General features: G+C 41.2%; 2 protein-coding genes across 2 annotated transcripts; both read right to left on the reverse strand.

Annotated features, from left to right (window-relative positions):
- Positions 1 to 1232: 1232 nt before the first annotated feature.
- cnn2 (calponin 2) lies at positions 1233 to 7903 on the reverse strand. The gene is made up of 7 exons (XM_062429071.1): positions 7747 to 7903; positions 4920 to 5041; positions 4742 to 4808; positions 4095 to 4232; positions 3807 to 3923; positions 2878 to 3024; positions 1233 to 2627 (listed from the first exon to the last, which is right to left on the reverse strand). The coding sequence occupies exons 1-7, from the start codon at positions 7801 to 7803 to the stop codon at positions 2322 to 2324; spliced, it is 954 nt and encodes a 317-aa protein (XP_062285055.1). The 5' UTR covers positions 7804 to 7903; the 3' UTR covers positions 1233 to 2321.
- Positions 7904 to 11770: 3867 nt separating this feature from the next.
- Positions 11771 to 16606, reverse strand: crsp7 (cofactor required for Sp1 transcriptional activation, subunit 7). Its single transcript, XM_062428436.1, has 3 exons — positions 16311 to 16606; positions 15177 to 15251; positions 11771 to 15088 (listed from the first exon to the last, which is right to left on the reverse strand). The coding sequence occupies exons 1-3, from the start codon at positions 16380 to 16382 to the stop codon at positions 13409 to 13411; spliced, it is 1827 nt and encodes a 608-aa protein (XP_062284420.1). The 5' UTR covers positions 16383 to 16606; the 3' UTR covers positions 11771 to 13408.
- Positions 16607 to 16864: the final 258 nt, after the last annotated feature.

The following is a 16864-nucleotide window of genomic DNA, read 5'->3' on the forward strand; positions in this document are numbered from 1 at the left end:
TCCCTGTACCAGTAAAACTGTGCACATTACATTCAGACTCAAAAGAGAACCAAGGGGATAAGATACCTCATTGTTAGATTTTCGACTGTGGTTTATTCTTGGTGTATAGAGGTCAGGGGTCAAAAATCCCAGATTATTTTGAACATTTTCGGGGCCAATCATGATAAGGACCTCTGTTATTTAAAAAAATATTTATTTTTATTTTTATTCTACATTTATTGATTGATTGTATTCATTTATTTATTATTGCTGCCACCTCCATGTAGCTTTGGAAACACATGGTTATGATTTGAAGAGACTTGGGCTTTCATCTGTGATTAGGTTTTTCCATTGTGGCTACTAATTTAAGGGTTTGAATATTTTACTTTTTGCTTTGGGATCCCCTGCATCAGCCACCCTGAGGTGCCCTTGAGCTATCAATCAGACTGAATGTCTTTTCAGCCTGTTGCTGCTGAAAACTGGCCTTTCTTTTCAAACACAACTATGAAGAAGTTTGGTCAAAGAATTTGTTGGCTAATGAAAATATAAAGGAACTATGAAGCCACAAAAACACAGTGTTTTCTCACTTCCTCTGCTCGAATCTAATCTTCCAAATAGTTTTGGTTGTATTTACCAAAGTTTCGATATAACTATCTGCCTCTGGCCCCAATGCAAAGGTGAAAGGCAAGACAGACTTTTTACTTTTTATCTGTATCTTCTTTATCACCTTTACCGTACAAATGAAGGTCTAAAATCTGATTGTGGAGATTATTTAAATTGGTTTTATTTGATTTGCTGATTTATACTAATTCATCCATGTGGACCCAACACAGTTGTATGCATGGCGTGATAATTTGTTTAATTTCACAATTTTTTCTTTTGTGTTGCTGTAGATTTTTAAAATTTAAAACTTCAGCACTCTGAGTAGCACAAATGAAATTCCTTTCACCCCGTTTTCAACAGAATAAACAAATAAAACCAAAACTATCTGTATGGCTGGATAAAATGGAGGGTAGGGTTATTGTTAAGGACTTATTATAGAGTGATATAGTAATAGTGCAACTTGTGCACTGCACTCTGCACTTACAGCTTGTTTCATAACCCTTCCTGTGTTGTTTATCTCTGATCATCTGGTTTGTCATCTCAGTCATTATTTTTATGCCCTGAAGCTTCCTTACAGCTACTCAGTCAACACCTAAACAATGCTACACTATTGCAGATAATACATAAATATTTAAACAAACAACACCAGATAAGGAATACACAACTTTATTACACTGTATTCACAAACACATACTTCTCAATTCATTTATATTTTCCACTGCCACAAAGACTATTCCAGAGGAAATACATACATAGTTCAATACGAAATGTTACTCAGAGTCAATGTAGAAAAAAACCAGCCCCCATTCAAATCACAAATATGCATAAATAAAAATCTTAAATGATCAAATATAATCGTAAGATTGGTTTGCATATCAACCAATATTGAGGAATGATTCACTTAAACATTATTCACTGACAAAAAGAATCCAGTATTCTTGCTTGGAATGTTCAAAACTTCACTTGAGTATTTTTTTAATCCACTTCCCCCACTGTCTTTACTCCAAAGAAAACAAGTTTAACTCCAGTTGGACTGGTTATGAAAACAAAGGAAATATTTCTTCCATTAAAAAGAACACACACAAAAAAAAGAATGGCGAGAGACAGAATATAAAAGCTAAATCTGGTTTGTTCTCGCATATCCGTTTTGTTCCCTCATCTGTCTGAACAACCAAAACTGTTTACTATATGTCAATGATCAATACTGAAGAAGCAAAAAACACTAACAGATGTACATTCTCATTCATGGGAATTAAACTGAGATTGTTTCCACAGATGATGCAGGTAATAAAAGATAAACACATGGATTTTTTTTTCTTCCTCAAAATAACATGTGTTTTCTAAAAAACTCCCTAAAGTTTCACTTTTACTTTTATGTTGCCCTTACAAAAACCTAAGGATCTCCCTTAATGCGATATGAGTCAGCAAAAACCACTGAAAAAAAATAGTGGGGATTTGGCACATTAAAAAAATCCCTGGGATATTAAGGAGAAAAAAAAAAAGCTTTAAATATTTAAACATTTAAAATAAAAAATAATCACAGAAATACAGTTCATGATATGTGTAACAATGGTTTTGCACAAATAGGGGTAAGAAAACATTTTCATACAATACTACAAGGATGTGACCAAAAAAAGGTGTAACATCCTATTGGATATAAAAAATAAACTGCCCGCCTTGAGGTTGTCTTGCCTCCTTTACACAATCTCCCTCTCCCTTCCTCAGCTCCCTTCTTCCCCTCAGTAATCTGTCCCATCTTCTTGGTACACCTGCTCCTCTTCCTGGTAACCTTGGTAACCCTCGTCTTGGTAATCTGGGATGTAGTCACGGACGCCGCCTGCTCCGTTTTGCTCATCTGGAACCTCTCCAGCTTTAGGACAGTACTTAGCGTCGTAGATCTGCCGACCCAGGCCGAAGTTCTGGCCACTCTGGTTTGCTCCTTGGCTGTATCCCATCTGCAGGGACATGGTGGTGTTGTCGCACTTGTCCGTGCCCAGCTTCTGGTCGTAAATGGCACGCCTTGTTCCCGGAGCAGTCATCCCAGCCTGTGGTGAGAGGCAGACAGAGGAATAAGACGGCTAGAAAACACATTCAGTTTGACTTTTTCTTAAGTGCGATTATGTTGCAAACAGATCCAGTGTCAGTTTTTCCCTCATTGGAGAAAATCCAAGGTTTTACAGCTTTCTACAAGACTAAACACGACATAGAACAACTGATGCTCAACGCCCTGGGGCTGATTTCCACTGCAGGCCTATTATACTGAAATCATAACAAGTTAAACATGTGTTCCAGTACCTGGCTTGCTCCCTTGTTGGTTCCCATTTGCAGACTGATGGTTGTGTTGTCCATGGGTGGCTGGATTTGAACTTTGGGGTCATATAAGTGCCTCCTGGTGCCATATGCATTCATACCTGCCTGACTGGCACACTTGTTGGTCCCCATCTAAAAGAAAAAGCAAAACAATAAATCAGTCTGACATTAATTGTAATAGAAGACCAAACATTTGCTTTAATATGATTTACAAACAGAAGTTAAATGATCGTAATTATGCAAGTTAAATATTCATAAAATCTTAATAACTACACATTCAATATTTCAGTGAGCGGTTTGTCATGACTACACCACATTCAACTAAAGCAATAAGACAGTAAGTTATACTGTCTTCCTCCATTTCAGTAGCACTCATATCTATTTTACATCTTCCTTGCCAACAGCAACAATAACAAATCAGAGAGGCTTAAGAGAAGGAGAACAATGAGCAGCTCTTGTACAGAAGTATGCTATGCTTGACATGCGATCATGACAAACTCTGGTTTCACAATAGTTTCACCACATGTTGTATAGCGTGCTCAGCTTTCTAAGCATGTGAGGAGAATCACTTCTGTCAGATCCAGCCACACACATCCAATTCATAAACTGTGTCGGTTTTTGTGGGGTTCAGTTTTACAGTCATATCACATCACAAAAGCAACTAACCGAGAAGTGGTTAGAGTCACACTGGCCAGCGAGATTTAAATCTGCCAGGTGAGGAGATTTTAGACAGAAGTGTACACGGTGTTCAGTTTTTGTTTGAGTAGAGTTATTAGACAGTGACAGTTGGGGGAAGGCAGGAAAGGAGACGAGATATACATGGGGAACAACATGCATGTCTGTATGCTGAATCAAACTGCCACATTTTAAATTCTGCTGTTCAGACAGCGCTCTTCAAACCTTCTGTACTGTACCTGTAGGCCAATGACACACTGTCCAGCCTTCATCTTCTCCTCATCAAACATCCTCTCCTGCTTTTCTGCGTACTTTACCCCAATGTCCACCCGGGACTGGCAGCCCCTGGTCTTAGCCTGAAGAGAACAAAGTGTAGAAGGGTCATCATGGTGGAGATCCAAAAATCCAATCATTCATAACAGTAGCTGCAGTTCATTAAGCACTGTAGCCTGAGGAAACGCACATCAGGTTTTGAGATGTAACAACTATATGGAGATATAATTAGTTTGTGATAGTTTAAGACTCACCATGCTAGCGAGCGCGAGCAGTGTTGTCTGGACCTGCGTCAAGTTGCCGTTCTCGAACAGGTCATTGGCTTCAAAGAGATCATGAGGCTTCAGGCCATATGTTGTGGTGGATTTGATAAAGTTGGTCAGGTTCTCCAGCTAAAAAAAAAAACACACCAGTTCAAACTATTTAGACATGAACAATACTGTTTGTGCAGGATGTAAAAGGAAGGAGGTGAGATCATTCCTCTGTTTGCATAGCAGCTTAAATTGTCTCATTAACAAAACACAATCATTTATCTGTTAAAACATGTTTGCAACCTTCAGCCAATCACTGTGTTTACTGGGACTGGTTACACCCCAGTGAAGAAACCAGTTTCAGAAAGTGCTCTAACCAATGGCTGCAAAAGCACAACAAAAAGGGGCTTACAACACTGCCAAAATGCAAGTATAACCATGACTTAGCATGGAAAATGTTGAAAGCGCAACATGACAGCACAAGAAACTGTTTGGTAACAACGTACAATAACACATCTTTAACTGCGTGCACCATCATCACTGGTGTCAATGAACCGGTGCCACACAAATAAATCCCACAAAGTGATGTCACTTCCATGCAATAACCATGATTTCACCGCACCCTCCATTAGTTGAAAAAGCAAACTCACCTGATGCCAGTTAAGTGCTGACTTGTTGATCTTCTTCACAGAGCCCGGCTGAAGCTTGTTGATAAGACTGAGAGAGAGAAAAGAGGAACATATTTCAAATTTCCAAACAGTTGTACATATCAAAAACAGATGATCAAGGCCCACAAGCCACAGCAGCAATTTTTTAATCTCTACTTACTCGCACAGGATGACTCCATTCTTCAGGCCTTTCTGGAAGTCAGGGCCGATGGAGGCACCGGTGATGTCCTCGATCCAGACCCTCAGCTCCTCTTCCTTTTGAGGGTCATACTTCTGTGCGATCTGTACAGGCAGAGTGATCAAAGTTCACTTGTGTTCAGCGATTATTGCATTTTTAGTAAATGCATTAAGTTATTTGCAGTCTTTCTGCACCACTTTGACCCCAACCAACCACCCACACAAGCCACTAAAGAATCTTTAAGAGTAGAAGGAAACTATACAGACCACCTATAACCGAGCCGCGTCTATAATGACAGAACTGTGGATAATTATATATCACGAAAACCAGTCCGTCCTCCAAAAGTTTATTATGACTGCATGCAATCATGTTTCACAGTCACCCCTGTTTTTCACTTTGCTTCAACGTAGATTGCTCTTACACAGGCTTTTTTGGTCTTTTCTTTAACCCTCATAAATAAGAAGGTGACATTGACATAACTTCACACACACAAACACACACACACACACACACGGATATCCTGTTTTGTTAACTGTTAAATTCTCCCCTGTAGTGCAGGAAGGAACTTGCTGTATAGGGGAGGGTGTGTTTAAAGGGCCTATACGTGACACAAAGATTGACTTTCTGGTCAGAGTGTCACTGCGGAGGTGCTACTTAGATTTAAAAGCTTTTCTCTATTGATGACTGAGGTGTGAGGAACTCTGAAAGGAGGCCATTCAGGACAGGCATTATGACCACGTCAACAACAGTTCAGTCACTTGCGGGACTGACGAGAAAGCAGAAATGAAAGGACACACTCAAAAAAGAAAATAAAACAGAAACAGGTATACGTTTCTTTTTCCCCTGTAAAAGGTTGAAGGTGTTGAATGAGCTTCGTGCAAACTCACAACTGACTAACAATATCTCTCTGTGTCCTGAGGGCAATAAGAAACTGAATCTACTACATGCATAAAAGTTGGCTGCACTGGGCTCGCAGCTGGTGTTGAGGAATGTCTGTCTTCTAATTACATTTCCTTCATTCAGTTACCCCCATATTAAAAAACAACACTGGTCTATTTTAATTGCCCACAAAGAATCCTACAAATGTAATTTAAAGAGACAAGCTGAACACAAGGAATTTACCCCACAGTGCTGGCATAAAAGAGCTGAACAAGGGTGTGCAACTGTGCATGTTGATCCAATAAATGAATACAGAGAGTGGCAACACTCTAAAAAAGATTGCATATTCCAGCCGGCTTATTAAGCAAAAGAACGGTGGTTGTTTGGGAAGAAGGGGGGATTTGAGGGTGTTGGTGGTTGTGGTGGGGTGTAAATCCTTAAATGCCTCACATTTCACGGTGGAGGCTACTACGTCACTGATAGCAGGAAATACCACTCACTCAAGTCAGCATCTCTCCAGCCCTCCCTCCAAGGCCACCCCTGCCAACAGACAGAGGAAATCTACGTGTTTTCTTTACGTCCAGCACATGTTGTTCCGCGGAGATTTGGGGAGGGGACACCCCTTTCTCTCCCATACAAGGGCACGGCCAAGGAATGCAGATTGAAAATAAATAAATCAGCTGAAGGTGAGGGAGGTGAAGAAACAGTGGGTGGTGTGTGTGTGTGTGTGTGTGTGTGTGTGTGTGTGTGTGTGTGTGTGTGTGTGTGTGTGTGTGTGTGTGTGTGTGTGTGTGTGTGTGTGAAGGCAGAAGAAGCAAAAACCAAAAGATCTCTGCAACTTAAACTACTATTTTTTTAAAACTTTTTTTAGTGTGCGAGAAAATGGAAGAGGGTTAGAGAAGTGGGCATCTTTTTGACATACATAAGTCTTACTAGTAATACATGAACAGTGGGTTATTACACAGCAACAACATGAGTTACCCTTTTACTTTATTAAAAAAAAAAAAAAAAAAGGGAGCGTTTCCCAAGGTCATGCAGTTCAGTGTGATGCACAATAACCTTTAGGAAAAGTCATTTCCAACATCAGCACTGGAATTTTAAAGGGATCCGGGTGTGCAGATATCTGTGCAGGCAGGTCCATATTAACAGGGTGCTTTCCTCATCAAGGGCGCAACTCACTAAAAGTTACACATTACCTAGTAGTAGATAGATCATTTTGGAGCCTCGGCTTGATTTGTGTGACTTCAGTCAAACACATTGATTTATTTTTACAGAATGAACAATGGAAAACGTCCCTCTCTGCATTGATCCGGCATGATTTGAGCGAATAAAAACTTTTAACCACCGCGACACCTTGCCGCAAGGGGGAGGTTTGCTATTCCGCGAAAGCAATAGCCTAAAAAAAAAATCAGGGACGGACAATAACGAGGATGGACGGCATCCAAGCCTGGGACTAATAGGAGAATTACATTATCTGCTAATGCCGGTCACAACGCCGGGCAACAAGCTGCGCAGAGGATGGAAAACAGCTGGAAACGGGGATCACAGTTTTGCCACAACGACATACTTCTCTGCCAGGAGGGACAACGCCCATGGCCTTTTTTTTCTTCTTTTCTAAAGTGTGTCTCCTGCGTGAGGAAAACATATATCTATACTTTCTGCTTGTCAAAATGTAAAACTTGAAGATGAATATATACTTTGTAATGTTGTTGTACTTCAAATAAAGTTTCGTGGAAATTGAAATGATGTGTTCAACTTTAATAAGAAAAAACCTATTAACGCTACTATTTTTCTATTGACTTCTGACTAACTTGTGAACCTGAGCACGCGCCTTAAAATGGAGGCCAGGTGACTCCTGTACAAAAGCCAAATGACTGGATGATGTTTGATACAACTGTATTCATTAATACAGTAAAATAAGGGTACGTACCTTGTTTTTCACCTCCGCAGACAGTCCGTAGGCAGGACCTTTGTTAAAGCAGGCCATTGTCAGAGAGTTGAGGTGTTTCTGTCTGGTTGGATAAAAAGACACCTAATTTGAGAATAAAAACTGCGCTAAATTATCTTGGACTTTCTCTTCCAATGAAACCTCGGAGTGAACTAAATACTTCCTTTCTGTTTTACGGCCGCCAATTAGAGCGCTCCCACGGTTTCGGTCAAAGAGTGCGGCCTGAAGACTCAAGATAATTCACTGCTGTGGTTCACCTGCGTATGTGTGGGTGGTCTGTTCGATTCAATTCTAGTCTTATCAAATGGGGGTCTGTGGTCTAATTTGTGTCAGTTTAAGGGGTCCTTAACGTGAAAAATGTTGAGGACCAATGCATTTGATTATGTTATGTTACATTTGGTTATGTCCTCTGTTAGTAGTAAGTTTTTGGGCCCTTATCTGACGTGGGGCCCACGAGTCCTGTGTCATTTAAAAAAAACAAAGTTAGGGGAGGGTCAAAATTCTCACAGGTTTAAAAAACGATCAGTGATGTCATATGTTCTGTTGTCATTAATTTATTGTGACTTTGGGAGTTTTATCAGACTGGGGGAGTTAACATAGGCTACTACAATTAACACTTACACTGACACATGATATGTATTTAGAATAAAGCGATTATTAGCCTATATAATATATCAGGCCAACAGAATAATAAATCAATGAAGACTTCATTCAGCATTTCCTTCCTGAGATTTTTTTTTCTTCATGTTGGGAAATAAAATTCATTCAGCTGGTAATAAATAACATATAAGAAATCATTCCAAAAAGAGTAGTGTAACACATAGGCCATTGTTTGTAATACGCATATTGGATACATTATGCAGATATGAGAAGACAATGTACAGTGGCTGGGATTAGGAATAATTGTGATCAAATTGCTGGTTTTCTCCCGGCACGTCAAGGCTGGGAAATAGCACAGTTTATCCTAACAAGATGATAACAAACACACAATAACATGAGTTGTGACACCACCAAAACAGTGGGTGTGAACCGTGATTTCCTCAGTTTGAGTCTGGTCAGTGATCTTGTTCCTGATTGCTCTTTCTTCTCATATCCTGTCATCTCTCTACAGTTGTGTTGAGGAAAAAACTTTGGAGCAGGTGTGTTGCCTTATAGAAACCCTCTTTTTGGTTTCTGATTAAAACTGGGGGACTCACAGCTTCAGTAGCTATCTCTATAAATCCTACACACAGAACAGTACACTGGTCAACTAGTTTTTTTTTTTGTTTTTTTTTTAAATTTGAACATGCATTTTTACAGCATGTAGGCTACATGAGCTGCTTCTTGAAGCTGCCAATTGATCTATTTGTCATCACAAATTTGCTTAGCTTAATTGATAATATAGGTTTGTTGCACGTGTTTTGAATTAAATGGACCTTTCCAGGCTCTTAATGTAGCCCCATTCATAGAGATTTGTGAAACAGCTTTCACCTCGTCTTTAAAACATCTGGCAGATGCTGGGTGAGCTATTAGCTTAAAATATACACAAAGGTATTACTGGAAGGCATAGGACATGTCATAAAGACGTATATAGACTATATTATTGACTATATGCCTGCACTCAGAACAACAGACTTAATATGAACCCAATCATTCATTCCCACTATCCAGTTCTGAGAGTTGCAGCGACTGCGGAAGTGCGCAAACGGGAGTCCTCTTGATATCCTGTGTACTCTTTGGTCATACACTTGGTTAATCGATCCTAGGCTCCACCTTTCCCCTTCTCTTCCTTAGGTCGCGATTGATATCAAAAACTCCTTATATGGAAGGAAACTTCCCAAATTCCTGAATGGTGGGAGTGATCCACAGGTCCCACCCTGCATACCAGACGAGCAGCAGAGCAGACCAATTGTCGCACTTTCTTGAGTCACTGTGAAGAGGGGGGTGGGGGGAAGTTTGGAGAATCTAAACTAAGCACAACGAGCTACTGAGCTGACGTAATGTCGCAACTATGGAGTTTAGATAACAAATAGCCTACAACTTCTTCTCCCATGCCAACAGTCGTAAAGCTTATCAGTGAGGTCTGAAGATTACAACTGAATAGTTTACCCAGTTCAGCCCGGCCGGCTCCCTTCTTTACATAACAAAGACATACTAGTTTATAAAATCAATGCATAGGAACATTTTCTTTCTTTTCTTTGTGTCTTTTAGTCTCACACTGAAACAGCAAGTCCAACTCTAACTCTTATGTTGCTATCCTGGAATTAAAAAGCAATCATGTTCAAATAGAAAGCCATCATTATACTTAAATATGGGCTCCAAATGCCAGGTGGTACAACTTTTTAACAGCTAAAATGTTACAGATTTGTTGCAACAGTTTCACCATCAATGTCTTGCAGTAAAAACCTGAATAATAATAATATGATTCAATGAACTTTATTGATTTTTCATCCAAACATCAACATCTGGAGAAATAACTATAAATCATTTGATAGCTGTAGCCTAGTTTTTTGGGGCCCTTAAAGTAACAAGAGTGTATATTTTCTAAAAAGGAGAACTTCTCGCTGACACACACCCAACTGTTTTTCCAGACCAGCCCTAATCTTATTATGGACGACAGTGCTACCAGTCAGGATGGGAGCTATTGGCTATTGACACTAAGGGCAGTGAAATGGTCATAATGGACATTTGTTTCGCCTAGTCTGGTTCCACAGTGTATTTAATGAATACTTAAACACCTGAATAACTGATTTGTATTGCTGGGTGTCAAAGTCATGAGTAAATTGGAGGTTCTGTTTTAGGGGTGTGAAGTGCCTGAAGAAGTACTTTCATGAACTGAACCAAGAAAGCAGCTTCAGAAAGCATTTTTTGTGGTTTTATCTACCTGCAAGCAAGTGTGTGTGTGTGCGCCACTTTTTGTTATCAATCATTAAATCAATCCATCAACAGATTTCAATGATCTGCACAACGTCAGGCTAACAGCATTTTTGGCACAGCTGGAACTCTCACCAGACAACACTTGTGGAGGAAAAATGCCCTAAGTCCAGGTGTCTCTCCTCAGTCTCTGACGTTGTGTCTGGTCATAAATACAGCTGTACTTCTGACTGTACATGTAGCAGGTAATTACGTCATACAGGTGTGTGTTGGACTGATTCAGAGTCTGGCAGCAAACTCTCGACAGGGGAGAACAGTTACTCATCCTGGTATCTGTAATGAGGTGACATGAACTCCACTGAGTCACAGCAGGGAGTGACGTAGTTGGGATCAAACCTTTAGGGGCCTGTGTGCAATCTCTTGCCATATTTTACTATCACACATCAGTGTCCACAGATGGAGAATGATCTAAGACTTGAGTAGGAGTGTTTTTTTGTTTGTTTTTAAAAAAAAAAAAAAGGGGGCCTAATATCATTATATGGAAATAGAAAAAGTACAAGCCTGATCAGACAATTTCCACTGAACTGCAATTACTCTCAACATCCCAAGCTTACGTAACACACTTTATGCAGACAAAGGAGGCAAATGGACAATGGGCACCCCCATATGGATGAACTGGGTAAGTACAACAAATGACAGCACAACGCAACTTAGTACAGCGAAGCTCAAAATAAAAAGCCAAAGTGTACAAAGCTCAGAATGAACCTTCCGAGGACGTTCACAATTGTTAAACACATCAATTCACAGAACACTAAAAGATGCACAAGTCTGAGCTGAAGAATTAGATCATTTTATTTTTCAAACAATTGAGAGATGTTAAACACTGAACAAATAAAGATGGCCCAGTCAAAACTCCAGAAAACAGATTCTTATCAATCAGTTGTAGCACTTTCCTTTATTGCCAGCTGTTGTTGTTGTGCAGTTTCTCATTGTCTGCAGCGTCACCCTCACTAAATCAGTGTGTACAAAAAAAGTAACAGAAATGGTGCATATACCAGCGTCATACTGATCGTAGGGATTTGGAGTTCTCGCATGTAAAGCCAGCTCCAAGGACAGGCGTGTTTTTAATGCGGAAGCAAATCCAGATTTACCGTTTTTACCAAGGCACATTGGTAGGGATGAATGACTGAAAGAATGAATGAGTAGAGAGGCTGCGCAGAAGCCAATCTTAAAACAGGTCAGGTGAGAAAAAAATGGTAGTGACTGGTGAGTATAAAGGGAAATCAAAATCAAGAATTGTTTGTAATGTGGAAAATGGCAAGAATCGGATGCACACAGCTTTCTCTCTCTCTCTTTTTTTTGTTGTACTTAAAAATGGAAGCAACCAAAATGCTGCTAAATATTTTCACAACCATCAAAACGCAGCTGCAAGAACGTGAATTGTGTCTTAAACTGAACAAACTCTATATGGGCACATAATTGCAACTTTGTGGGAACATCAGTCACTATTATCACACTTTAATCAAGTCAAGGATGAAATGACCAACAAGTTGTCAACTTACAAACAAGTGCAAAGAGGTCTCAATCCTGTACATTCACTAAGGCGGTTTTAACTTGTAGAAAAATCTTGAAGGAATTCCAAAAAGGCAAAAAAGATTTAAAGGAATGGAGACAAAGTGAATTCCAGCATTTAAACATTTCCTTGTTTTTGTCTCTAAAATGCAATTATTGATCAGCACCACCTAATTTGACATTCTTTGATATTTTAGGCTTGAGAGAGAACTTGTGGGTGGTGAGATGTTCTCACATTTCCAATCAGCACACTACTGTGTTGAAGGAACAATTTGAAACCAAAATTCCAGAATAAATTTCTTCTTGAGTTGAGATGGCATGGACATGCGAGCTGTGTGATGAGACGGAGAGAGCGAAAGGGTGTGAAGGGTGGAGTATGGAATGTTAATGACCGAATGGACTGGTCGATCTTAAAGAAAGACCATGCAATAACATTTGTATGCCCCCCTTTATACTATAGATCTGGCTGACAACAGTGATGCAGAAAAGAGAAATGAAGAAGGAGATCTATACGTTTTTGAACATCTGGTTTGGATGAACGTCCCATAAATGAACTGGTCAAAATAAATAGATGTATACATGATAAGAAATTTATAATTTACTCTTTATATCTCACATAAAGCTTCTTGTAACTGCCAAATATGCTCCAGTATTTCACACTCTGGACATGTTCAGCTCTACCTGTGCTAGATGAACTCTATCAACACCTTTCTGGGTACCAACAAGGCAGCCAAACCCCAGCCTTCCCTCAAATTTAATCCTAGATTGTAATTCCTCATTAGAAACTAAAAGGTAAAAAAATATGGACAGTATTATCAGTGAGCCTGAAATAGTGGTACAATTCAGAACATTGAAAATTCACATCGAAACATTGTTTCTGGTTGCCATGGATAATTCTGTCCTTTCTTTTTTGTCTTCTGTGTTAGTAGCAGCACTCTGCAACTAGGGCCTCGTCATTCCTGTGGCTTTCAGTTTGAAAAATAAAACAGAAACAGCCCTTGGTATCACAAACTCAACTATTCTTTTAATCTTTACTCTTTTTATACCAAAATCTCAATAGATTATCACAGAAAGAGGAAGAGGCATGGGGGGCAGGGGGGGAGTTTAGCAGGCCTGGCTTTTGCCAAACTCACAGTGGACAAACAAAATCACAAAGTATGTAGTCTCTGTGGGGAGACGAACACAGGAGTGGAAAAGGACATCAGCCTTCCCAAACCTGTCAGTCTAGGCAAATATATGGCAGGATGTTCAATTTGCTTTCATCCCCGTGAGGGTCCAATGATATGCACTCTGTCCAATCAAACCAGGTGCCGTTGGTGTCATAACAACCGTTCACCCCCGGCCAGTGCTTTGTGTGTACCCTGTCCAGGTCCTCATCCGTCACCTCCCGGCTCATGCCCGGTAACTCCCCTACTAAGTTGTCCGTCTGCAGAACATGCATCTTCCTCGACTCCTTGGTTTCCTGTTCTTCCCTTTTCAGATACTGGGACATGAAAAAGTGTGCACTAGGGGCCTGGACCCCTGAGGAGGTGAGCACATTGCTCTGAAGGTTCAAGTAGGACTGGATGATTTCGTTTCTGGACAGCTCCTTCCAGTTTGTCTGGTGAAAAGGGTTAGGGCCGGGACCTGGAGCTGGAGCTGTGGCAGTGGGCTGTTGTACAGTGCTTTCAGTTCTCTGCCTAGACTCAGCAGGGTCAGGAGTGGGGGCTTCCTCTGTTTGAGAAGGTTCTTTATGTACCAGGGGTTTTATCTGACCTGTGACAGGGTCAAATGTCAGCCTGCGTTCTTTTAACCGTACTGGTTTAGTCGTGTCCTCTATTTTCTGGCCATCTAAGTTGACAGAGTAGTCTCTAGACCTGTACTTCCTTCTTTTATGCTCTGAGTTGGGGATTGTTGTCCCGTCTGCATCATCCGACACAACCTGTACCTCAGGTGTCGGCCTAAGTAGTTCTGAGTTGTGTTGGGGGTGAGAGGGTGAGGGGGAAACTGATGGGGATTCCAGTGTTGCAGATATGTCTTGCGGTGGGCAATGAGAAGAGACCTCTGACGAACTGGCCCAGTGCATTGAAGACCTATGAGAAGAGTGTGGCAGCTTGTCAGCAAACGATGCCTGAGCTGGGGAGGACACAGATTGGGACAAAGGCAAGGGAGAATCTCTAGGGGATGGGCTTGGGATAGATGTTCCTTTAGGTGTGTATGCCGCAGAGCGCTTGGTCACGGTGTCTTGCTTCGTGCTCCTTGGACTGGTAGTGAGGCCACGGGGACTTTTGGCTTGATAATAACCCCCTGTTGCTCCTCCTCCTCCATCATCCATTCTAGCTTGCTGCATCACTGCAACCTTGATTAAAGAGGAAGTGCTAGGTAGTTTGGCCACTCCAGGGGAGCTGGGGCGAGGCTTGACAGCATTTACTGGAATTCTGTTGATTTTATCATTGTCAAGGTGCTCTATGCGAGATCTGTCAGGGGACGGGACGACCTCCTGGTCAGGCAGGGTATCAGGGCTTCCTGCAATCCCATTGGTGGGTGGTGGTGAAACAGAATTATCATATGAAGACAGCTTGGAGATTTTTTCTGGTAAGTGCACTCCACTGTCTCTGTTCTCTGCTCGGCGCTTGCGACTGCCTGATTTCTCAGCTTTTGGTGAGTATGTGTTGTGGACATCATTTCTGGTTTTAACTTCAGGGACTCCCTTCCCTGACACAGAGATGTCAGGTGGGGAGGCTTCAGTTCTGCAGGGATGAGAACTGCCATTAGTAGACCCAGGGACACTTGGAGCCACAGCAGGCCCAGGCTCAATCAGCTTTCGCCAGTTTCGTAAGAGTTTCTTAGCACGCTTGGCAAGGTCTTCATCCTTGGTCTTCTTTCGTACATCATTGATCAGTTTTCCTAGTCGAGTCTCCTAATAAATAATGTATGTGAGAGTTAGAGCGAAATCAGGCAACCCAATTTGTACATGAAAAAGTAGTTCACATAATCAATTGTCTTACCTCAAGTGCTTCTTTGGTGATAGGATACTTTTCAAGACCAGAAATAACCTCTAATACGACCACCATATTGCATATCTGCAGGGGGGACAAACAAACATTTTGCATTGTTTCACCTGCTCTCTATAAGCAAAAAAATATGACTTTTCTTAAACCACAATTCACAGAGTTTGGCAGTAGGAGACATAGTTTAATAATAATTTGAATCACAATATAGACACAGTAAGGAAGTGGGTAATAGCCACACGACTACTAAGTGTCATAATTGAATGTGATTGATTAAAAAAACTCAGTACTTTTGACGAATACAAAATAATTGAATCGTGTCTGCAACGTGTAGAGTATGGGGGGCAAGTTAGCTTACAACAAGCTAGGAAACATTAGCTTGCCTCTGCTACACAGCGGCGTTGAAAAGTAAAGATGGCAAAGTGTCAGCTCAAAAATCCTTCATCATTGCATGTGTTAGGACAAACGTGTGGCATTTGAGCAAAAATGGGCTTCAACATTGACTATTTTTTATTTAAAACAAGTTTATCATCATGTCGACAAAGTCCTCTTTCGTTTAACTGTCGACAGACTTACCTGTGGTAGCTGGTTTGGCTGCCGCTAGCATTTAACTAACTTGAGTAGGAAGGGTCTGACTATTTCCTAAAACGTAGCTTCAGCTATCCAAGCTACGAGTTAGCTAACTACCTCCCACACTTCGTTAACAGGGGGTTGTTAACGTGGAACGCTCAACGTCGAAACCCTGACCCCTTTGCAGAACATAAAGATTATATTATAGTTCAATAAGTATTCACAAGAAGCGTGTTTGTTGTGTTTCTTGCATAAAGTTACCGTTAAATACGATGTAACGGCTAGGCTAACAGCTAGCATGCTAGATAAACCAGCTAACGCAAGACTGCTGTCTAACCAAGCTAAAGCTGCTGCTAAGTTAGCTTTGTGAACTGTCACCTCCACAGATTCAGCGTCTTTCCTGTGTCTTTCGCAGACATTCGCCTGCTACAACGGTGCCGACCCAAAACGTGAAGTATATTTTTTTACACGATAAATCGGTAGCTGTCGGTAAATGGAGCCTGGTTGAGTTTACCAGAGGGCAGGTAAACAAGCTAAAGCTAACCAGCTAGCCTCACTCACATTGCTCTGACTGTCCACGGCCCGCAGCAGCTGGTCCCTCATCTGCTGCGGGGTTGCCGGGGCCGTTGTCATCGCCTGTTCGGTGCGATCCGGAGGATGGAGGGAGGAATCCTCCAAAATGAAAACCGGGTGACAATGGTGTCTCAGAAGCCGCTGTGGTGACTCCTCAGGCGTCCGTACAGCATATTTCTGTGTGTCTCCTGTAAGGTAGACGGCTCAGTTTACCTCACATGGAGCATGAAGTGTGTGTGAATGTGAGCTGTGGTGGCCGCTAGCTGCTGCCTGCTCGGCGCTGTGGTAACTCACTACCAGCTGCTGGATCTCTCCACGGCCTCCTGCTGCATGATGGGATACGATGTAGTTTGACGTCTGCACGTAAAAGCAAGTAAACATCCCTCTGCCGGTGTTTCGGTTTAACGGGTGACCGTGTTAACTGGTGACAAGTTGATTAATGACGTTATAAACTGTACAAAACAATTTCGTAGGTAACGGTCACGGTAAGCTACAAAATCCCAAGGTAGGTTACAGGTTTGTTCAGCACATTATAAGAAACG

Source organism: Scomber scombrus, chromosome 11 (genome assembly GCF_963691925.1).
Source record: "Scomber scombrus chromosome 11, fScoSco1.1, whole genome shotgun sequence".
Classification (NCBI taxonomy): Eukaryota; Metazoa; Chordata; class Actinopteri; order Scombriformes; family Scombridae; genus Scomber; species Scomber scombrus.